General features: G+C 39.1%; 1 protein-coding gene across 1 annotated transcript in view; it reads right to left on the reverse strand.

The window, feature by feature from the left end:
- Positions 1 to 5402, reverse strand: part of MFSD14B (major facilitator superfamily domain containing 14B) — a 28969-nt gene extending 23567 nt beyond the window's left edge. Inside the window, exon 1 of the mRNA XM_051777367.1 lies at positions 5165 to 5402. Within this exon, the coding sequence (XP_051633327.1) occupies positions 5165 to 5347 (183 nt within the window). The 5' untranslated portion in view covers positions 5348 to 5402. The remainder of the gene's footprint in view (positions 1 to 5164) is intronic.
- Positions 5403 to 24893: the final 19491 nt, after the last annotated feature.

Here is a 24893-nt window from a genome sequence, read left to right on the forward strand (position 1 = left end):
GATCACATTAATAAGTTTTCTGGAAATTCAGTGAACATACTCAAAGATGCTCACCAAAGGCTCTTAAAGCAAGCAAACTCTTCACAGGAATTAAAAGGAAAATACATAAACAAAAAACAAAGGGAGTTACCAGACCAGTCCCAGTGCTCTGTCCTAGCAGCTATGTAGTTCAGTACATTCATAACTGAGCTGAAAAAAGGGGTAAAAGCAAAGTGATAAAGTTCACTGATGACAAAACACAACTCACACTGGAAAAGTTATAAGGCAGTGGTGAAGAAAAACAAAAGTCAATGGCAGATTGAAATTAATGTAGCTGAATTTAACCAATCCAAGCATGAAAAAACATTTTTTTATTTCCACATATAGGATGACTACTATGTAGGAATGTGATCCCGGAGAAAACAAGTCAATGAAAGACAAGTGGTTTACTACATTTACATTCAGCAGTGGTTTACTAAAGTGTATTCAAATATATATCCTGACAGGAAAAGATTATCACTCTGTTACTGCATAAACGCATGATGTGCCTGCCTTGCTAACCCTCTACTTCTTGTGTTCTAACAATTTTTATCAGATCTACAAAAAGATCCTCCTCTTATCCCACAACTGCTTGTTTTGTTCAGAAGTTCTAAGCAATACACATTACTGAATGTCTATTTTACAGAAGTACAGGAGGCCTACAGAAAGAAAAAGGACACTGCCAAAGGTATAGAGGAATGCCAAAGCAGCTTCCTCCAAGCTGCAGTCAGAATAGCTGCAGATACAACTGGGATTCATTGAACTGGGAGTGTCATGAAGGGTGTGGTAAAACAATTGTCACTGCCTTCTAATACAAAGATACAAGAAAATAAGTGGCACTTCACATAATTTACACTTGGTGTCTAAAACGTCTTATGTTTCCTCCTGGGAATACATTCCTATTTAAGTTTAGGCTTGATAAGCTTATGAAGCAGGAATCTTCTAAGGCACATAAAACATGAACACCATTTCTGATTGTCTTCACAGCTGAGGTCACTGAGGGAGGAAGACCAACCAACCAACCAATTGCCATACACCCTGCCACATTCTGAAAGCTCAGCTTTAGACAGTAGTAATTGCCTAATTAAACTACTTCTTACAGAAATGACATATAACCAGCATATTATGCTACACCAAATAACAAGCTGATTTATCTATTACTGAAGTTTTCTTCCTAAAATATAGAAACACGTATGACACTGAGAATTCCTCTAAAAAGCACCCACTGCTTAGTTAATTCACATGCTTCTCTGTGGGGCAGATAATTACTCAAGCTCATTGTGCAGTGGGAAGGGTTGGATCTCCAGTACTAAATTACAAGTCATGGTCATACAAAGCTTCTGTTGCTCTAGCCTAGTGTACTTCTGAACATAAAAACTTCCACACTCACAGAACTTCGAGGATCAGTAACAGTAGACTCATAACAGCAAAACTGTCCTCTCAGTATAAATATAAGCCAGAGTGGTTTGTTTTCAAAGACAGCAGCTAATCACTCCTGCAACAGTTCAGACTCAGCGTCAATTTGACATGATGGGAAGATTTGGAATTACATTGGCAACCTTGAGAAGGTAACACTGTTCATCTCTAATTATTCAGATTTAACATGAAAAATAACTTGTGTGGGACTTAATACCCAAACTGACAACTGAACAATGTGTTTACTACTAGCAGTCCAATTAAATCCTACAAGCGAGAAATTTAAGAAACCAGCTTAGTGAACTCAGAGCTGTTTCAGAAAAGTCTCGTAACATTAAATTATGCTGCCTCAGTTTCACTGTACTGTATTTTTTATGAAATATCAAAAAGAAAAATGCTAGCAGTAAGGGTGAGAACCTGTAACTTATAGCTGAGTAAAATAGCTTAAATAACAAAGGCTGACGTACTTCCAACATGTACAGTTCAGAATGCTTTCATTATGTTTCTAAAAAACATAAAGGTCTTGGGCTTCACAATAGCTGGGGCATTTTATAGTGCACAAGAACATTAAACTAACATGTGATTAATTCCCAAAGAGGTACACGGGTGTGACTTCTCTGATATCCCATTTGGGGACTTCTCCCATAGAAGCACTTGATTTAGACAGTACGGCACTGTATTTTGTTGCAAAGCTTCCTTAGTGTGGCATTATTTTACCGACAATAGGGTGCATAGAAAGGAAGTGTGTGGGATGAATATTGTCAATGTCACGCTAAGTTTTATACTACTGGTGTTCATAATTTGGATGTTAACAGGATTGCATAACCAGTAACAAAATGTCCCACGGCATCATTTATTTCAATTTCTGAAGCTCACTGAAATCATGGTAATACAGCCAATGAAAACTGATTTAATTCCACTGGAACTTACTTAAACATTCTATCATTTTTCTAGTTTTACATACTAGTAACTCAATTCATAAAAAGTCATTTGTTCAGCATTTATATTATAGTTCTTTGATTCAGTGAAGCCAATGCATTCAACAGGGTAAACTTAGTTACAGATAAATCAAAAACCAGAAGCTTGTTGTGCCCTGGCTGGAGGGGTAAAAGGAGAAAGCCTTGCACAGCCTGACAGACGTGGTCATACTCCTCCTCTTTGTCCTACCGATCTGATGTGACAAAAGAGTAAAAACGAAAATAAAAAAATTAAGACATTCTTCAAAGACCAAAGATGCAGCTCACAGAAATTTCACTTCTGTATTTACTTGTTTAGCAGCAGACCAAACGGCAAGCTTCCCCTTTCAGACGTCAGGGATGCACTCCCACTGATATCAAACAGATCTCTGCAACTACATCTAAAGCCATGGTCCAGCCCCTCATATTTTAGTGTGAATAAGTTCTTTCAATGAAGTCTAAGCAGAGAGAGTTCTAGCAATGTGACAGCCACATGAAAATCACAGGGAGGTGTAGGAACCGCAGCAACAGAGCAGGAAACAGACTGTTCAGTCAGGAACTGAGATGCAGACCCGAAGATGATGTAAGTATAATTGCACCACTGCTACACCAATGTACAAAAGATAAGGCTAGAGCCCTAAGCCTTTCTCTCTTTTAGCAGATGCTTCACAGGAACACAAAGTCCTCTAAGCGCACAACAATGAGGGAGGGGGGGCAAAAAATAAACCCAGGAATCAAAATCTGTCATCATTTTATAAAAGCAAGAATTTATATAATTTAGAAGCTAAGTTTTCAAACTGATAGAAGAATGTATTTTAAGTACTCAAAAGCATTCTTTTAACATTTAATCCAACTGTAATAAACATTCTATCCATTAATAAAAGAACAGGTTAGCACTTTTGTCAGTTATGGATTCAATTTCCATTTGAGCTTTCTCAAAGTTAGAGAAAGAAATCAAAGTCCTTTGATACTTTTTAAAATTTTCCTACCTCTGCCTTCCATTTCCTATTCTCTGTTCATGCTTAAATAAATGTAACTGGTTTTCTTCTATATACTAGGATCATCCTCGATTTCTTTCACCACATCATCTGAGCTGACAAAAAAGCTTGTATTTCTTAATTAAAACATTAACTCTCCTAGACTCTTCTAGAGTCATTTTTCTAGTCTGACTTCAGATGGGGTTACTGCATCTTATACACACTAGAGTCCTTAATGGGAGCTGCTGTACACAAACCTGGAACAGCCAATATACCACACAGCAGACATCAGGTGCACTTCTTGAAGGAGTCAAATCTGATTTTTGAAAGACACAACCACTGAAAGACTAGAACACAGAAATGATGGGTGAAACAGTCATTTTGGAATTAACTTACAGAAAAATTAATTACTTGACTAACGAATTCCATAGAATAACTTTTTTTTTTTTTAACATCCCTTCTGGTTTATTCATGTATTAAAAGTACCTTAACATCTTCATCAAACACGAGTAATGTACAAAGGCGTACATGTGTCAAACTGATGGTGTCAAACTGATGGCTCTAGCCGTGATCATGTTAATGCTACACTGTTAATGCTCACCTAAACATACTTGCTCACATTCACAAAAAACAGCACACTATCCTCTCTCGGAGGGCAGGTAACACACAGAGCAGACACTGGCTCCCTGACACAAACTTTACATTGTTTTATAACTTTTGGCATATGCAGTGCTTTCAGCGTGCTTTATTTTGTGAGTAAACGAATATTAAATCATTCAGGAACACACGAACGTGAATATATACTCTAAAAAAAGTTATTACTAGATAGCAAGTCACGCTGCTAAAAAAACACCGTGTGATTTCATTCAACTTGCCGAAAGAGATGCAGCACGGCAAGGCACTGCCTTCAAAAACTGTCAATGACAGGATCATCTGCTTTGTTACTTTGTGTCTTCGTCTGGGTTCTTCTGCCCCATCTTAAGTTCCGGCCTCACTGCCAACAAAACAGGATGGGTTGTATCACCTCAGCCAGGGCCATCCTGCCTGAAACAAGCCACCCGTCCCCACTCACTGCAGGAAGTGTCATCTCTGGTTTCAGGGCACCATGCGAGCACACACGTGTGGAGGGACAGGCTTAAGCCACCAGAAATTCGTTTCTGCTGGGAAGAAATCACGCACCGCTGCCACGCTTACAAACGCAATTTTCCTCAGAGACACTTTCAGGCGAGTGCACAGATCGCTCATCTCCAGCTTCCGTCATCTGCACAAAGGCATTTTAGTGCTTAGTGCGGAGAGACGAAACTGAAAGCGCAGTAAGTCACGAAAGCTGCAGTACTTCAGTTCACAAAGGGGCACCTCCTACAACTCCAGAGGAAAACTTAAGCTTTACCTTCCCACCACCCCGGCATCGCTTATCTTGGAAGAAAAAAAACCTTATTTACGGCCACCTGCTGGCAGGTGCGGCTGCTGGGGGACAAGCCTCGTAAGGAACGCAGCGGGGGCGGGGGGACGGGCAGGGCCGGGCCGGGCTGGCACAGAGCCCTCCGGGAGGGCGCTGCGGGGCTCAGCCGGGGGGAGCCAGGGGTCACCTGCGAGTAACCAGGGGGTAACCAGGGGGTAACCAGGGGATAACCAGGGGATAACCAGGGGATAACCAGGAGGGCAGCCGGCCCCTCACGGGCGAGGCGGGCGCCGATCCCCGCTGCCCGCCCGGCCCGGCCCGGCCCGCACCGCCGCCGCAGGGCCGGCAGGGCCCGCAAGAAGCCCAAGGAGCCCCCGGCCCCAGCCCGCACTCACCGCGCCGCCACCGCCTGCCTTCAGGCCGACCCTCTTCACCAGCATGATGCAGCCGCCCCACCTGGCGCCGCCGCCGCCGCCCTCCCACCACGACGACGACGACGACGATGGCGGCGGCGGCGGCGGCTCCTCCTCGTCCTCCTCCGCCTGCCGGGCCGGGGCTGGCGGCGGCTCGGAGCTCATGCCGCTCCCCGCATGGTGCCCGCGCAGGGCCGGGCCGGGCCGGGCGGGGCTGTGGGGGCGCGGCCCGCCCGCCCCGCGGAGCCGCCCCTGAGGCGGGACTGGGGCCGAGCCCTTCGCCCGCCTCCCGCCGGGCAGCGCCGGCCGGGGGTGGAAAAGGTGCCTCCGGGGTCATGGAGCCAACCTGCGATCGAGCTCCAAACACGGCAGCTGCACCGCGGCGCTGAGTTGTCGCGTCCAGGCTTTCCTTGAATGGTTCCAGGGGTGGTGACTCCACCAGCTCCTCAGGGAACTCATTCCAGTGTCTAATCACCCTTTCTGTGAAGAGGTTCTTCCTAATACTCAATCTAAACCTCCCCTGGCGCAACCTGAGGCCGTCTCCTCCTGTCCTGTCACTATTTGCCAGGGAAAAGAGGACGATCCGCACCTCTCTACACCTTCCATTCAGGCAGCTTCAGAGAGCAATAAGGTCTCCCCTGAGCCTCCTTTTCTCCAGTTCTCTCAGCCGGTCCTCATAAGACTTGAGCTCCAGACCCTTCCCCAGCTCCATTACCCTTCTCTGGACACACTCTAGCACCTCAGTGTCCTTCCTGAATTGAGGGCCCCAGAAATTAAAAGGGGATTCAAGGTACAGCCTTACCAGTGCCGACTTCAGGGAGACAATCACTTCTCCGGTCCTGCTGGCCACGCTGTTTCTGACACAGAAGGCAAATCTCTTCCGAACTAGTGTCGTGTGTGGCTCTGTTAAACCTTGCTTGGCCCTTCAGTCCTTCATCATCGGGCAAGTACAACAGTGAGCTTGATTTCCTCTCTGCAGTACTGGAAGGCCAGCTGCTTGCCATAAGCAGTGCCCCAGGTTCATCATAGGAGTCAGAACCTGTTACCTCCCAGTGCACTCCATCCCACTCTCCATGTCGCTGACAAAGATGTTGAACAGTAGCAGCCCCAACACTGACTCCAAGGGACACCACTTGTCACTGTTCTCCATGTGGACCATCAACCACAACTATTTGCATGCACCCATCCATCCAGTTCTTTATGCGCTGGGTGGTCCATCCATCAAATCCATGTCACCAATTTAGAGACAAGAATGTCATGAGCTACAGTGTCAAATGTTTTGTGTAAGTTCAGGTAGACAATGTCAGTTGCTCTGCCCCATCTTCCAATGCTCCAGCCTGTCATGGAAGGTCACCGAACTTGTCAGGCATTATTTTCCCTTAGTAAAGCCATGCTGGCTGTGTTTACCATCTGCCTTAGCGTAGTTTCCAGGAGAATCTGCTCCACAGTCTTGCCTGGCACAGAGGTGAGACCAACTGGTCTGCAGTTACCCGGGTCTTCTGCTTTCTCCTTCTAAAAAATGGGTGTTATATTCCCCCTTTTCCAGTCATCATGGACTTCACCTGACTGCCACAATTTTTAAAAAATGGTGGATAGTGGCTTAGCAACTTCATCTGCCATCTCCCTCAGGACCCTCAGATGAATCTCATCAGGTCCTATGGACTTGTGCACATTCAGGTTCCTTGGAAGGTCTTGACCTTGATCCAGGCTTGGGGTCCCCATTCTCCCAGTCCCTGCAATTGCTTTTTCTGCCTTGGGAGGCTTGCATAGAGCACTTATTGAAGTCTGAGGCACAGAATTATTAGAGAACCTCGGTCTTTTCTTTGTCCAAGGTAGCTGAGTCTGCCTCGGATTAAATGGGACTACCAAGAAGCAAGTTTGAAACAGATGGAAGCAAGTGTTTTTCCAGTCAAATTGTCAGTAATCATAAAAATAATTTCCACAAGATATTTTGGTTAAAAAAGTACAAGTGGTTTAAAAGACAATTACATTGTTTTGTAGAATAAAACTCTCTTAAGGGCTACTAAACCATACAAAGTCCCCCAGTCTGCTAGCTGCACAGGCATGGGTGAGTTAGTTGGAGGATCCCTCTGCTGTTGCTCATATTTTCCACTATTTGCATAAGCATAAGCTAATGTTTCAGAACCTGGATAGGCATAAGTTTGGTGTAGCTCTACATATCTGCTCTTCTATTTTAAGGCTCAGATCTTTGCAGACTCACAGACTGAGAGCTTTTGAAACAGAAAATACAATTGCATCATCCGACCAACTTGCCAAGCATAAAATGACTGATCTGACAAAATATAATTGCTTCATTTATTTCACTGTGTGTATATTCTCTAGAAAATTGATAATAATATGTATCTCAATGCTAATAACCATTATTACTGATCAAAGAAATATCAAAGATTGCAGAATCATTTGAAAACGGAGGATGATGGTGTTGGTTGGGCCAATAGTTTGTAAAAGCAATCCCTGCAGCTTGTGAGAGTGCTCTGTCTTGGCAGGGTGCTGATGGAGATCACCTTACTCTGAGCTTCCTATCAATGGAGCAATGCTGTGTGCAAGAGCTGGGCCAACCTATTCTGCAGGGCAGACACTTGCCATGGTTTCTGCATTCAGTCTGAGCTATGTGTTACAGTAATGTGAGCTATAGGTATCAGGGACCAGAAAAACGCTCCACTCTCTCCTTCTCCATACGTCACAGCTCCCAGTGAGAAGAGTTTAGAACCAATGAGCCATTTTCCCTCCTTCATTTCTTTGTGTTATTAAAGGCACAGAACAAAAGCAGTGGACTGTGCTCCAGTACTGCAATTTAGCTGTGCACACTGTGAGAAATCCTTGCTGATTTGCTCAAGTTCATTATAGCCTAGTCCCAAACATTCAGTAAAGTAAAATTGCCTTCTTTTATGCTCTTGGGGTCCCTTGTAATTTATTAATTTATGTAAACACAGACAACTTTGAAGGAAATTTATGCAAGCTGAGTAATCTAGGGACCATTGACAACACTACTTCCCCATTGTACTTTTCTACCTATAATCAGTTACATCTCATAAAACATTTTTCCCACACTGTTCTGCTAAGTTTTTTCAGATCTCATCCAGAAAATACAGTAAATAGTTCCCCATACGCATCAACCCTTTTCTAACTAATGAAGTGGTCATAACAGTAGCAAAGAGAGAGAGCTGGTATAGACAAAACCTGGGAATCTCCCAGTGATATTCGATGGTCTTTACTAACACAAAGTACTCAAGTCAGAGTAAGGAATAGATCGAATCCTGCCAGCTACTGAAAGGGAGTTCCACTAGATGGGGTTATAGTTTCAAAGGGAGAGTATTTTCTCATCTGGTTTGAGGAGAAGCATTTTTTTGCTTCTTATTTTGTTCAAATTTAGAACATAATTCTATGAAATTAGAACATGTCTTTATCTCTTTGGCTCACCAGTAGGTTTTTTTTTACCATTCTGACATTCAGCACAAGTTATTGCAGCTTTATCTGAGTAAGTTATTGGTGTGTTTGGGGCACTCTTACCACTGTTCATAGATTTCATGGCTGAAATTTGGGGTTTAATTTGCTGTCCCTAGCACTGCTTCAGTATCATTTTGTATGCTAATATATAGCAGTTACAGGAAAAAAAATCTGTCACAAATAATTTTAATTTGACATTAGTAACATCATTGGTGCCATAATCTGTGAACTATTGGGAACAGAGTTTTTGTTTATTTCTTTATTTTTGTAAAAGAAAACTGGTTAGCACAGGAGCGCCCTCTAGCTGGGTTTTAATTCCCCTGAAGGCAATAATAAATAATTACATTAAATATATATAATAATTATGTTCCTAGATCCCTGTTTCTGTTCAGTTTTAAACAGTTTCTCAAATGAGAATCAATTAGATGTAGTAGTAACTAAAAGGAAGAACACATACACAAAAATCCAGTGAAAACAAATTGATTAACAAAATTATTTTTTGACATTGTCTGGTCTGTGATTATACAAAAAAATTTATTAATATTCTTTTACCATATTTGTTGTTGTTACACTCAGAACACTTTTATTCATCTGTCAGTTTAATTGATATTTACAGTAATGCCTTTGCATTTTACATTTTAAGTATGATGATGGGAACCTTAAGGGTCATCTCTACTGTAATGAACTTAATTGAATTTAGTGAATACTAAATCCCTTCTGTCTACAGTCTTTCATACAAAAGATGACAAATGAAATTTAACTTTTAAAACCACTTGAAGAAGAAAAAAGGGGGACGGGGTGAACTGGACGAGGACAGGAACACAGGGAAATTGGGAGTCATCTAGTGATTATATCAAGTGTTGTGAATTCCAGCAAGAGGTACTGGAAAATCAAACTTATTTAAAAATTGTCAAAATCTTATCAAAACTCTATTTTCAGAAGTGGTTTAACATCTCCCTTCCCTAGCCATAGTATGAGTTCTAATTTAGTTCAAATTCTGAGAATGGAATTTCTGACTTTGTGCTGAACCCACAGGCTGTCAGACATTACACTGTAAGTGTAAACAGCACATGTGACAGATGAGAAGACTATAGAATGAAGGAAAAGAGAAAATAACAAAGGAGGGGTTTTTTGCTTCACTTTTGGCTCACTGACTCTCAATATTTAAACTTTTTTTCCAGCACAAGACATTTGTAGCTTGGGAGCTGTCAGAAGTACAGTCATTTACCGTATGAAGCAATAACAAGCATAATAAATATACAATGGCAATTTGTTTCTTCCAAAATTTTTAAGTGAAATAATTGAATTCATTAATACAATTCTGAATGTCCTTGCTGAACCTAACAATACTTTTTTTTGCCCTATTGTTCAAAGATGGCATTAGCAAGTGGAAACTGGGTTACAGAAAAGGTCATTGGGGATTGTCCAATCCCAAGACACATTATGTTAATTTATCTGGTGCTTGCTAGGCACCTTCCAGCTTCATCTTTACATTACACTGTAATTCAGCTTCCATGAAACTTTTTTTGTGTTGCTAAGTTATTTGACCCATTAATAAGAAATTAAGCTTTTTCTTACACTTACCATCTTCCCTGTGCTTGAATTTCATAATTAACTAAAAGCCACCTATCCCTCATATATTGTAATTTGTTAAAATTTTGATCTTTTGCAGTCCTTTTTTTACATCATGCATTGGTTGCAGTTGTTGCACAATTAATGAGTTTAGCATTGTGGCTTGATCAAAATCTAGTTTTGTTTCAAAAATTTACCTGCTCTTACCATTACTCAATTTCACTTGCATCCTGAAATAATGTATAGGTACATACCTGGAATACTCTTACATGTATAGTGTTTGCATAGTGGTTTGGGTCTTTTTGAATGAAGAATCCCCTACCCACATATTATATTACTTTGTTGGTTGCAGCAGAAGAGGTTTGATAGCCTTTAGGAAAATCAGATTCAGGAAAAATAACTTACTGAGTCAGAAAAATTGTGTTTACAAACTTTCTTCATTCTGTGATAAACATCACACACAAAAAATGTGGATCCTGCAGACCTTCTTCTGTCCACAGCTGTGGGTACCATTCAGCTGCCTGTCATTTTTCACACCCATCCTTTTTCATACCCATCCAGCACTGTCATTGTCACCAAATGCCACTGCCAACGTTTTACATAATATGGCACCAAAACATCTCCAGGGCTGATGCCAGAAGCTGGAGGTTGCCTTCTGGGATAACACCAGAGCTGGCACACTGACTTAGTTCTGCAATACTATAACATGGCTATTACCTTCCACCAGCAATTAGCTATCATGGATATTTGAAGAACAGCAGCTCAACAAAGTTTGAAAGAGAATTAAAAGAAGCAGGTCCTACTCACTGTCAAATATTTAATCTTTGTGTGATACCTGATACTGAGATTTTTGTGTTTGAAGGTTAAATTTTGGATAGAAAATGCTTTTTTGACTGAAGGCAATACTTCACACCTTTGGAATTAGAGACATGTAAAATGACAAACTCTTCATCAGGAGTGGCTGACACTGCTGAGAATTTTTCAGCATGAACCGCAAGATTCGTGTCTTTTTTTTTTCCTGATGTGAACCAAGGGGGTTTTTTCCCAAGCTACATATTTCAGTTGCACAATGAAATAAATATTCTCTTGCGGACTATTACATTCCCTTTAATTGGCAGGGCAAGAGTCAGTGGGCTGAAACACAGGAGGTTCCTCCTGAACCTCAGGAAACACTTATTCATTGTGAAGGTGGATGAGTGTCAGGAAAGGTCTCCCAGAAAAGTTGTGCATCCTCCTTCCTTGCAGATATTCAAAAGCCTTGCTGACATGGTCCTGGGAAGTTGGCTCTAGGTAGCCCTGCATGATTCCAGAGTCCAGAAAAATAACTTCCAGTGGTCCCAGCCTCCACCATTCTGTGATTCTGAGTTTATTTAGGCATATCCAACAGTTGTTATTTGCTAACCTGCTATATTCATATATGCTTGCAGAAATATTCTGTATAGTTAGAAGAGTTAACTTTTGCTGCCAGATATAGAACATATGAAATTACTTCTTCATGATCCCTTTTAAAATATATACTTGAGTTTTGTTTTTTTCTACAATCGTATTGCAGAGAAACTTCACGTGTTTCAATAGGATAGGAAGGAAGGATGTTAAGCTGGGAACTCAAAAACATTTTCTTTCTGGATTATATGTAATTCATGGCTTACTAGAAGCACCTATGTCACAAGATGTAAGATGTGCTGTTTTCCCAATAAAAAATAATAGTAAGGTGAGATTATTATAGAAGAATAATGGAATATTACAATGTCAATTATTTATTTAACATTCTTATTTCTCAATGGTCCCTCACACTGGATTCCCTATCCCCATCCCTCTGTGATGTTGGGAAGAAAGGCATATTTCTTGTCTTAGAAAAGGACATACACACTGGTTAGACCATCTCCTTAATTCTATGACAAAAGGTTAAAATTATTGCATCAAACAGTACAGACTATTGCTATGGATAAGATGTGCAACATATAAAAACATACAGCAGAAATTAGTGAGAAAAATTGAAAGATTAGTCCATGAGACCCCCTGCAGCTACCTTTGTTGTTGCCTATGAGTGGCAACTTGCAACTGTTCAGGCTAATATGCTTAAAGGCAGTTCTGTGTAATTTTGGAATCCACAGCTGCAGAGGATACTGGTCACTTCTTACTTTTCACTAGCAGTTGTGGAAACAAATTTCAATTTAATTTGGTTTTAGTTTGTGTACAGCCATAAGAGTGATATGCATGATTATTCAAAAACTTCGCTTCAGATTTATCAGTGCAATGATGAAGATGTGGCTTCCATCATTTCTATTAATACTTGTCAAGTAGGTTATATGAAAATATGATAGCCAGTTATCATTCAGGAATGAAGCATCATCCACTGTGAACTTAAAAAGGTGATATGTAACTTTTAATTTACCCCTGAGTCTTTTATAACAAAGCATCAAGGAGTAGATATCATTTTAGGTTTTCTGCTCAAAGAAGTCTTGGGGTACTTCTTTACAAGGTGCTTTACTGTTAAATATATGAAAGTATTGATGTTAATTTAATCAAATTTAGGTAAATGTCTTTTTAAAAACTGTAAAAATGTCGTTGCTAGTTAGTAGCAATGAGATATTGTTTGAGTTGTTAGTGTAGTCAGAGAAGACCTGGAAGATTTCCATGCAGATGTTTTCTAAAATCATATTTCTGATGAATTGTAATAACTAGTTGGCTTGAGGGGGTGCAATTACCTCATAGCATGGGAAGGGACTAAGGAAAAGTCCTTTTTAAAAGCTGAGCATTGGCATTTTCCCTTGTGGTATTGCCTATTTCAACTTCTATACCAATTTTAAAACAAAGTTGCTCGATACAGCAACTCTGTATTGCAAAATGTAGGATGCACAATAGCTTCAATTAATGTTAATTGGAGACACATGACTGGTCATCAGTGTTACTGAAGTAGTCTCTGTAAGTAATTCAAAATGCAAGAGTCAGAATGGTTTGGGTTGGAACAGACCTTTAAAAAGTCATCTAGTCCATCCTCTCTGCAATGAGCAGGGCCATCTTCAGCTAGATCAGGTTGCTCACAGCCGTGTCCAGCCTGACCCTGAACATTTCAAAGGATGAGGCATCCACTTTTCTGGGCAACCTGTCCCAGTGTCTCAGCACCCTTATGGTAAAAAATTTCTATCCTCTATCTAATTTAAATCTACTCTTTTTTACCATAAAAACATGACTCCTCTATCACAACACATCCCTCTAAAAAATTTATCCTCATCCCCCACTGCAAAGCCACACTGAGGTCTCCCCAGTGTCTATTAAGACATTAATAATTCTAACCATCTTTTTGATGATTTAATTAAAATAGTAGTTACTTTCTGCACAGTCACAAATAATTTACTTAATCATAAGACACAGGGTTTAGCTGAGTATTCCTATTATTAATGAACATATTGATTTCAATCATAATATGCAGTCTGCTAAGTCCGTGGGACAATATTGAAAGTAAGTCTTGGACTAATCCATTAGGAGGATTAAGGGAACCAGGAAACCTCTTTGCGTGTCCAAGTGGTATATGCTTTCAGTCTGAAGAGGGGTGTTAGTGTCAAAGACAATGCATACATGGGCCACATGGGAAATCTTGCTGGCTCAGAGTGGCACTTAAAAAAAAAAAAAATAGACCACTATTTACAGGTCCAGAAGGATCACTTAGCTGATTTCTGATGGGAAATGAGTTAGAATAAAGTTCCTCAAGATTCTTGTTTCTTTGGTTTCTCTGTAAGGGAATAACACATCCAACAGTGCTTCAGGCACACAGCGAGGTTGACACTGATGCCATATTTTGAAGGCACTCACACATCCATCAGTGTGCTCTGCTTGTGTTTACATCTTGGGATCAGTTGGAAATCAAAGGAAAAATAAGGTTGTGAAAATTACCACATTATTAAAATATGGCTTAATCAGGTGAGATCCAGGTTGCAACAAATAAGGGACATTTTAATTTTCATTGTTCTCTGTTTTAAAAGTATCTCTATTAGATACATGTATATCTGTCTCTATGTGTGTTGTCTGTGGGTTTTAGTAGTAGAAACGAATGATTAATAAAATGCCACGAGGTTAAAATGGTAAAGAATTCTTGTCAGCAGGAAATGTCAGGTTAGTTATGGTGACAGCACTAGAAACTCAAATGCAAGATTTCAAACTTAAACAGAAAAAAAGAAGGTAGTGTTTAACCTTTACCCACACAGTTCCTACTTCATTTAAGCTGAGTCCAGTCATTTCAGACTAATTTACTGGCTACACATGATAGATGGAAATCGAAGCTCAGCTGTAACTGTAGTGGATGTTGCTTGCTCACTTTATATTACAACAATTATTCAACCATAAATAGCTACAGTTCAACAGTTTGCAGCAACCTGTATAATTTAGTAGATAAAATAAAGAATATAGGAGAGTCAATTTGAAGTAAAGAAAAATGCCAAGGTGGCAGAACATACTTACTTAAACCTGAATTTGCTCAAGAAAGAGAAAATGTGAATATCAAATTGTATCGAATGTATACAGCTGCAAATGAGACATTTTCTCCATTGAAATTTCAGCTGGCATTGCTCTTATCCAGTAAATGTTGCTGGTGCTACTGTTCCTCTGCTTCTCTGGTGTAAAGCAAAAGTTAATTGAGCCATAGCTTGACTTCAAGTTTACAACTAGAGTAGTAGAAAAGCCATCCCTAATGTTTTGATTTGTCTATATCCCTGACTTACATATCACATATGTCACCACATAAGAAGAATTCAAATCTTGCTTTTTTATACTTTTACTAAAGTAATAGAATGTTAATTACTGCAGAGATTTAGTTTCTTTGGAAGAGACTAGAGGTTGAAGCATTCACAGCACTTCCCTTTGACTGACAGATTCATATATTCCCAGGCACTGCAGAGCAGTGTTCAGTAGCTTCCCACAGCAGGGATGGTCATAGTGGCTACCACTGCTCACCCCCTGACTCCCATTTCCATGGGGATGTCCCATTCAGAAAATAACTCACACCAGTTTTCAGGTTTTAGTGCATGGCCGAATAAGTACCTCACAGTAGTATATTTTCAGGCTTTTTACTGGAATTTTAATGCCGTTCTATAAATTACTCATTGTTTTGTGTTCCCTCTCACTTTGAAGAAAGCAGCTCTCAAAATATTAACCAGACAAAAGCTATGACTAGGAGCTAGTGATGAACAAAGCAGTGTTTTAAAGAACCAATCTAATTAATGAAAATTAACGTGTAGACTCACAGAATACTTAGTAAGTATATCCATATAAGTTCCAGGTAAAGAGAAATTGTGAGTTCCAGTGGTATAACCTATTATAGCATTTTTTTAGAAATGTAGAAGCTAAGAACATATGACTCAAGTACAGAGAATGTTCAGTTTTAGTGGAGTCAGTTATTTCCCTTGCAGCTGTGTTTAGACCTGTATCAGATTTCAGAAATCCCACTTGGGTGGTTCTTGGTTCTCTTTCACTGTTCTTTTCAATTTTTTATTTTTTTTTGTTTATTTTGAATATGCAGCCTTGGACGTTGCCTTCTGAGCTTCAGAAAGGATTAAAAAAAACAAACGAGTCCTAGAACTGCTAAAGTATACGTATATGTTAGAATCAGTTTGGAAACGTTTTCTCTTCTACGTACACAGAATTGGAGTTCCCTATAATTTTGCTCAGGTATAATGGGAGAGAAAGGAAAAGCAGACATTTTGCACAACATGTTGCCCTTTCCTACTTGCAGTTCACATTTACTGATGTGATAAATGACTGCTCTGCTCCATGCTGCTTCCTCTTCAAAAAACAAGTGAATAATGTTAATTCTTTTTTCTGGAACTAAAACTGCTGTTTCAAGGGTTCAGTTCAAAGTATTCTTCTTCACAGTCCCCCATAGCAAGAAATGGAGGACAGCAAACAAAACCAGGCAATTGTAACCCTTTTGAAACAAATGAAGGAGTACTCTGTACCCAAAGTGACAGTACTCTTGACTTCTTTCCTTCCTGAGCAAAAAAGGAGCAAAATCATAGTGGCAACTTTTGTGAATACAAGCAGGAAGTCTTGTGCCCATTTGGCATACAAAAGGATTCCCTTTTCCCATAGAGATTTTGAACTTGTGCTCTCTCTGCTGTCATAGTGGATGCACTAGACCTGACTTGCCTCCAAGTCCCCCGAGGATCCAAAGAACTGAACCTGGTATTTTATAGAAATTAATATGATTTATAGACTGCAGCCTCAGGACTTCCCCTGAGGACACTCATTCTGCCTCTTGGTGGAAGCATAAGCCAACATGTCCTGAAACTAAGGAGGAATATTGCTGGACATCTCAATGACTGCATGAAGACACCAGTATGTACCCCCTAAAGCATACATGTATTGCTTATAAATGTCCCCCCTGCCCTCCATCCTTCCATCAGGCTTAACCCTTTTCCCACTCCCACCTAATTCCGGATACTAATTGTGTCTTCTGTCTCTCCTTGGAAGTTCCTAAGTACATCTGCAGTGTTATTTATCCCATTTCCATAAATTAAAGGTTAATATGAGGCAGGAGAAGAAAATCCATAAAAATATTGCAACCAGAGAAACAGCAAGTGCCCTGAAGGAAAGCTGTGAGTTAATCAGTAATCGCTGTGGATATCCTCTGGCATATCAGTCCAACTGTCACCTTTTTTTATTTGTTTTGTTGTTATTGTTGTGTTCCACACTCAGTTGTTTCTAATTCTGAGATAAACCATGATTTTATATAATAATAATATTTTATTTACATGCATGTTACAAAACAGTTCTCAGGTCTCTCACCTGTTGCTTAACAGCAGAGGTGTGCACTTGTGTATGTGTGTGTATTTTAGAAAGGTTAGGTGATTTATCAATTAAAAACATTTAAGAACAATGGTGTAAGGAAATAAAATTTAGATGATGTGGTGTGAGGTTTTAGCTGTTAGTAACTTAGAAATAGTTGTTCTTGTACAATTACAGTGATGGATTCCTAAGCAGTTTTCTAGCACAATATACTGGGCTGAGGTGAGGCAGAGCATTTGCTGGTGCAACTGTCTCTAAGCTAAATAAAACTCTGCTCTCAGTGTCAGGCTTCTCAGAAAATGCACATTAACAGAACTGCAGATGTCTGGGTGCAGTGCACAGCCTGAGTCCTAAGTGGAAACACATCGCAGAAAACATCCCACGGCAAAAGATCACACTTGTCAACAATTTTGGAATCCTTTGTAAAGGTCCTTAACATTACCCTTGATTTATGCCATTGTCTTCAGTGCCACTTGAACAGGCTTTTCCCATATGGAGCCAATTTAAGCCAATTGAATATCTCACTATTGAAGTGAGATATCTCCTTAAAGAAAAACATCAAAATCTTAATCTTAGAAGAAATAATAACATTTTGCTACTTCTAAGAAAACTAAAACTCTTGAGAGTATCAGGTAAACAAAACTTGAAGCATTCCTATGAAGTTGCTTAGTATTGCTTACTTTTAAAAGATGAGGAGAGTGAGAACTGATTTAATGATTTTGCAAGTTTATGGTTATATGAGGTCCTAGAAACTTGAATTTGACCTTGATTCTCAGAACTACCCTCTGGACTCTGCATTTATTTGTTATTGTAATGTGCTTTCTCTTGCATAGAAGACTTGTAGCAAGTACATGAAACTTGTGACTGTTTTCTGCTTTCAAAAATATTTTGTTTTGTTGCTTGGAAATGATTTCGTGTGGTGCAGCCAATAAACAAATGAAAAACATGAGAGCCAAATAGTTTCACAGCAGGGAGTCTTTAACCATGAGAGACATACAGAAGGACTGTCAGGAAGACAGCTGACATCACTGTGTTTTGAAATCATTTTTTTCTGAAGCACATATTTATAATCCACGTAATCACCATAACAGTGTCACACTAGGCCAGTAGTAGTAGTCTTTCTCTTTAAGAATTCCATTTCTTGCAAATTCTTCAGTATTGGATATAGAAAAGACACCTGATATGACTCTCATAGATTAAACTTTCTGTTGTCAAACTAAGTAACTGTCTGGATGTTTGCTCTCTCTGCATATATACATATATATTTATATATATATTTATATATATGTATGTATACACTAGAACATCATTATTTTAGAGATAGATGCTTTAGTCAGAAAAGTTTATCAAATACTATATCTAGCATTTTTAAAAGCTAGATAAGGGATCTTTATGGTAAAATGGCATATGCATCTTTAAAACTATATACCTATAGTTTTAAAAACTATATAGTTTTTACTATAGTAAAAATCCACAATGATTCATCAGAAAAAAGTGTACAATGCTTGTATATTTGTAATACAAAACATAGAAGAGTAGTACAAACATCCTTAGTAAGAAAAGCTTAGCAAGTCTCCATGAATGCACTTAGATGTATCAATTGCAATCAAAGCACCAAATATAAAATCTCAATGCCAGGAAGATGGTGTGAAACATTCAGATTGGTATCCACTGAAAAATGAAAAATGTTGAAATCAATATAAAAATTAAAACAGAACAAGATCTGGGGAAATACAGCTAGAATCAAAATCTCCACATTAGTAAAACTGAAGGAAAAATAACATGGTTTCATTTCAACAGCAGTGATGAATTGCAGGTTAAAAAGTTTGTATCAATGTACTTTTGCTTCCCAGGGTTCTAATCTATACTAATATTCTTTGAATATACTGAGGGATTTTTAGTTAAGAGGCACTGCTTTTACTTTCCTTGATTTAGAAACACTTTTCATTTTTTGTAGTGTTTTTTTAGAAATTTGACAGGAAATTCACTTCATGTGTTCCCTAACAGACACTGTCACCAACAAGCAGCACTGGGGATGCATATTGCTTAAAGATGTGTCAAAACAACTTTTTGTTTTTAGTTACTCAGTAATGAGTTGAAAGGATGTATTTTAAATCTAAAAAAAAACAAAGGAAAAGTTTCTCTGTAATACGTATGAAGTTTGTAAAGTTGTCTGAGGTCCTTTTGTTACAGTGAAGAATAAACAGAACCTTTAGATGCAAGCAATGTCAGTATAAGAACTTTCATCAGATTATTAAGCCTGAATCCAATAAATGTTCTCTGTGTATGATTTGCTATAAAGAATAAGTCTGAAAACGTGACAGATCTTATAGAAATTCTACTTACTAACTCAGGAACTGCACCATGGACCAGTCATCCAATCCTTTTTTTATGTCAGTATAGCAGAAAAAAAAGCTATATTTATTTGCAAGTTGTCCAGTGTGGGATGCTGAAGATTGTGAGGAATCCACAAGTATGATTTTGGCAACAGAAAAGTTCAATGCAAAGCCTAATGCAAAGGGCTGGGGTGTGGTGGTTTTTTGTTTGTTTTTTTGTTTCTTTACAAAGACAGCATTTTTTTCAGTGATGATTTTTTAATGCAAACTGGTGATGAAAACTGTCATCCATTCAGCTTGTGCCCTAGTAGAACTCCCTATATCCTTATCAACTCCAAACCTTTCAAAGTTATATTATGAATATTATATTGATATGTATTAGAATATTAAATACATGTTATGTTACAGGGCAAAAAAAAAAATCTACTAATTGCCTTAGAATATCCTTTCTTTATAAATATGAAAACTTAACAAAATCCATTTTGAAATCTGAAAGTATAGCATAGTGCAGCAGTTTTTTCCATAAGGAGAATGCTTTCAGGCAAGTTACTATCAGACTTCAGGCAGGTCTACAGAGATAGTGTGTTTCTTGGTGTTTTGAGTTTAGATGGATATATTAACCAGTTAACTTTCTTTACTGGTGTAGCTGCTGTTGTAATTCTAGACCTTTTCCCAAGAAGCTTGGTTAGAATGCACCTTACTTAGGAATGCTTCTTTTACCTATCTCCTTGCTTCATTCCCTGGAGACAGCTTGGCTAAGTGAGTGAGGTTCCTTGCTGCAAGCTTTATGAATAGAAAATAGCTCTTTGTCAAATTTAGTTCTCAGAGTACAGCATTTCAGGTCCCACTTCAGACTTCTCAGCTCCACAGAGGAGCATAGCTGAAAACAGTGAGCACAATGCAGGCTCAACACAGGTCATTTCAGCAGTGCCATTCTCAATGTTCATATCAGAACAGGAGCTTTAATAAATACACCTTGAAAAGTGGTCCCAGACGTTGCGTGTAGAGGTTGGTACAAGAAATATCTTAATGATTTCCAAAGTAATGCCATCAACATCAGGAGAAACTCAATATATCTTGAAGTTTCCCTTACCTTCATCAGGTCCCCCCCAAAAAAAAAAAACCTGAGGAACTAAGAATACGTGATCCAGGGACAGGATGGGATACTCTGGCAGAACAAGGCTGTGAACATAAGGGGTTCTCACCCACTGAGGTACCCACTCACCCACTAGACTATTTATTCACTCTGTCTAAATATCTGGTTTAAGTTTAGGTCAATTAACTTAAATGGAACAGCTCTGGTACAGTAGATCAAGACACCTCTCCTAGATCTGCCCTAAAGGTCTATCTTTCTATATGAGAAAGGCACATACAAAGCAAATCTGGCCTGGGACAGGAAGAGAAAGGTCACTGCAGAGGGGGAAGTCACAAGGCAGGGAGTGGTGTATTTATCACTGAAGCAATTGTGAAGAAGAAATGGCAAGAGAAGGGCCAGAAGGCAAAATCTGGCTGGCTACATGATTCCTTTTGTAAGTGGCTGGGGTGAAGCGTGGGAACTTTGCAACTAATTTAAGGCTAAGCCCTACAAAGAACTCTTTTTTTCTTCTAAACTGTCCTTATTTCTTAACAGATGAATGACTTATTATTACACACAGCAAGATAAGACCTACTAAGTCTAGGTTGCTTTCTGTTACCATGGATATTACAAATGTTGGTTGTGGTTTGCTCCCCTGATCATGAGCAGTACTAAAATTTTTCAGCTTTTTATGGTTTGTATTTTTCATTACAAGAGCAACATGAGAGTGCATTTTTCGGCATTAGAGCAGCATGGATGCTTAGGCTGACAGAAAACCTCTCATACAATGGGCAATTTTATGATGCTGTGAATGCAACTTACAAGCTTCTGATGCTGCAGAAAGAACTGTGCAAATTTTTTGTTTGCCTGTGTTTGCCATTTCTAGTGAAGTGCACAACCCATGGAGTGTTTGGTCAGCAACCCTAACTGGGCCCATTGAAACTCACTCCAAATTTTGCTTTCTCTAATGATGAGCCAGATTAGAGTTGGTGCTTCAGACTGATGGGAAGGAACGTATGGGCTCACTTTGCTTTCAGGACATGGGGAGGCAGAACCCGAGTAACTTAGTGTAAGTGAGGGGGTTGCATTTTCTTACTTGTATTTAAGCTATAACTGCCTTCAGGTTTTTTACATCAGTCTCTGAAAATAAGAATTTCATTAGCATTGTTCATGCAAGGTGACATTTTGCACATTTTTGTTTAGATCCCTTGTTATGCTTCCCTTGATTTTCTTTAATTAATTATTATTCTGAGGATGAACAACACATATAAAACCTATCACTTCCAAGGAGTTGATGTAAAATTGTGGAGTTCAATCAGCTTAATGCATGGTGTGTCACTACAATTGTTTATGAAGAAGAAATATGGGATTAAAATAATGTCTCAGCCCCATCAGGTGTATGTGCAAAAACATGCATTTCTGGGGAAGGACAGACAGATATGTCAGTACTCTACAGTCATTTGCTGGGATCCCCAAAATACCACCCTTGTGCAAATGTTATATGCTTCCACCTGACCAGTTCGAATATAGACTCATGTTTTTATTTTTCTTTTGTGTCTGATGAAATGTTTATGTCTGAATGTTTGTGTCTGATGAAATGAAAATGAACTGTGAAATCAAAAGAGACTGTGGGATTTAAAGGTTAGTAGTAGACTCATGGGAAGTCACTGACTTTGCTTGACACAAGCTCACCGACTGCACTGTTTAAGAGCACTATGTGCTCTTGTAAAAAGTAAATAAAGCCATCATAAACTGCCTTTGTTTTTTAGGAAACACATCTCACAATTCAAAACAATATATTTGAGTTTGTGGAGCTTTAGGTGACGTTCTGACTGGAAAACAGATACCTCTATTGGCACATAGAGCACTGCACTGGAAAAAAGAATACCATTAAAAATCATGCTTGCAGACTTTTATGCTATATAAACATGAATTACTTAATGTGTTTCTTATTGTTTCCCCTGAGATCAATGCAACATAAGACTGAAGGACATTCCTCTAAGTCACCATCATTCTGTTCATCTTCTTTACCAAAAGCCCTCATACATCTATGCCCCTAAGAAAATAACCTTAGGGTTATTTTATAACTAGCTCTTAGCATAGTTGAAACTCACAGGTTGCATTTAGTTGGATGGAAGATTCGGGTTATCATGAAGTACAAAAAGACTGGTTACACAGTTGGATAACTTCAGGTGTATTTTTTGGGTTTGGTAAAATATTGAATTATGTTCCACGTTGCTTTCTTAATGCCACTAAAGTAATGACAATACCTTTCAGATCTTTAAGATTCTTTCTGGACTGCCATACATAGTTGTTATTCTTCAATAGAGTTCATAACTCCTGCAGAGGGTACAAGTTATAATCAATTACCCTGCTGTTACTATGACTTGGAGTTTAAAATTCCCTGTTGTATTTTACAATCTTTTCATTAGACCCCTGTCAAAACTACTATGTCTCTTTTCAAGTACTCATACACCCAGAAATAATGTATTCTTATTTTTAGACTGAGACATGATGCTGCAAGATGCACACTTAAGAAGTATTTATTTGGAAACAAATAGGATATGCCTGTGCTATTTAAATGATCTCACTTTGGAAAGTCAGTTAACTGACCTGAGGAATTTATATTCCAGACAATAAGATGAAACAAACTGAAGTCAAAATAGCAGTTCCTTTGAGAGAATTATTACATGGGTGCATAAGACATAATGTAAGAAAAAAATTCTTCTGCAAGTATTCATTCAATTAAAGTAACAGGAAATATTTAATTGTCCTGAGAAAAAAAAGCATGTTGAAGTCAGAAAACTGAAAGACATTTTTGGTGCTGCTTTAAACATAAATCATGCTGCCTTGATCAGCCAGCTCATACATAATATTATTTTGTAATGCTGCAAAAGTTTTTATTCTCAGAGAACAAGAAATAACATTTTTACTATTGACATTCTGCAATGCACTTCTTAGTATAAGAAAAATAAAAGTGTTAAATGTGCAGCCAGTGTGGAAACCGTTAAAAGAGACAGTGGAACAAAACAAAAAATTACAAATCAAAAGTTACTGTGTACAGTGTTTCAAAGGGTAAAAATCTTCATTCATTCCTCAAACAGCACCTTTGCTGGTTTATTTTCAGAGTGAGGTTTTCATACAATTTAAAATTAAAGACTAAATCCCATTAAACATGTCAAAAATATGTACAATTTAATGCTGCTAAGCCTACAATTCAGTTGGAGAAATGCTGGGAAAATTATCTTTCACCACCTACTGCCACGAGAGAACACCTGAGGACCTGAGCAAGATTCTTCAGGCTCCAAAGTAAATTTGAAATTAAGATGGAATTTGAACTCTTTCTTTTCAAAGCCACATGAAGATCTTTTGAGTTTTGGCTTAATTCTCTTGGCCTTTCAATGGAGGTAGGAACATATATGACAACCATTTTTAGAGTTCCATCAGGCATAAGTCTTTTGAGTTTTGTGTTGGGGAATTCGGGAACTTGAAAGCCATGTCTCATTTGTATAGTATGTGGGTAGTATTTGGATGTTAATATAGGTAAATATGTATGTATCCCATCAGTAGTCAAACTCATTGCAAGCTCTGTCCTTCGCACAATCTGTTGAAGGTAAACCCCTGCAAGGAACTTGGCATCCACGGAGCAGGGTGTTGAACGGGGATAACTGGCAGGAAGTGATTATGTTTACTTCAATTCTTTGGAGAAACTGAGCAACTGCCAGTAATAAAAGGCAGATCCTTGGCTAGGAAGTGCTTGCTGTCAGTCACTACAGTCTTTTCTCACTTTCCCACCTCAAAAGAGCTGAACTTCTGGACAGCTCACAGGAAATTAAATTGCTACTGCTGCTGCTTTCTGTCTGCTACCTCCTAGCACCTCATGACTTGCTCAGGGTCTTGTCCTGTCGTTTGAGGATTGCGGCTCTACAGAAGCAACTTAAGCATCATTCTGATGATTAAAGCCATAATATCTGAAGTGTTTGTTTCTTTCAGTGAACTATAAAAATTTTAGAACATTTCTACATGTACCCACAGATAAGTATTTCATGGCAGCTCTAGTACTGATCAGACCAATTATCACTTCTCACTACAACATGTCTTACAGCTCTGACAACCTAAAACATTATAACTTCAGTTTTACAAGCCTTATGTCTCCCCACTGATGCGGACTATTTTATTTTGTCCAGGATTCAAAACACTGGCAAAATTCTGGCAAATATTCTTTTTAGAAAGCTTAGGTTTGGAATATAACTGGAAATTCTGTGGAGAGCCCTGCCCTTGGGTCACAACAACCCTGTGCAGTGCTACAGGCCTGGGGCAGAGTGCCTGGAAAGCTGCCTGGGAAAAAAGACCTGGGGGTGCTGTTTGACAGTGGCTGAACATGAGCCAGCAGTGTGCCTGGTGGACAAGTGGAATCCTGGCTTGGATCAGGAATAGTGTGGCCAGCAGGACCAGGGAAGGGATTGTCCCTCTGTGCTCA

The sequence above is a fragment of the Manacus candei genome, unplaced genomic scaffold (genome assembly GCF_025592945.1).
Source record: "Manacus candei isolate 608988 ecotype Guabito, Panama unplaced genomic scaffold, ASM2559294v1 h1tg000010l, whole genome shotgun sequence".
NCBI classification, from domain to species: domain Eukaryota; kingdom Metazoa; phylum Chordata; class Aves; order Passeriformes; family Pipridae; genus Manacus; species Manacus candei.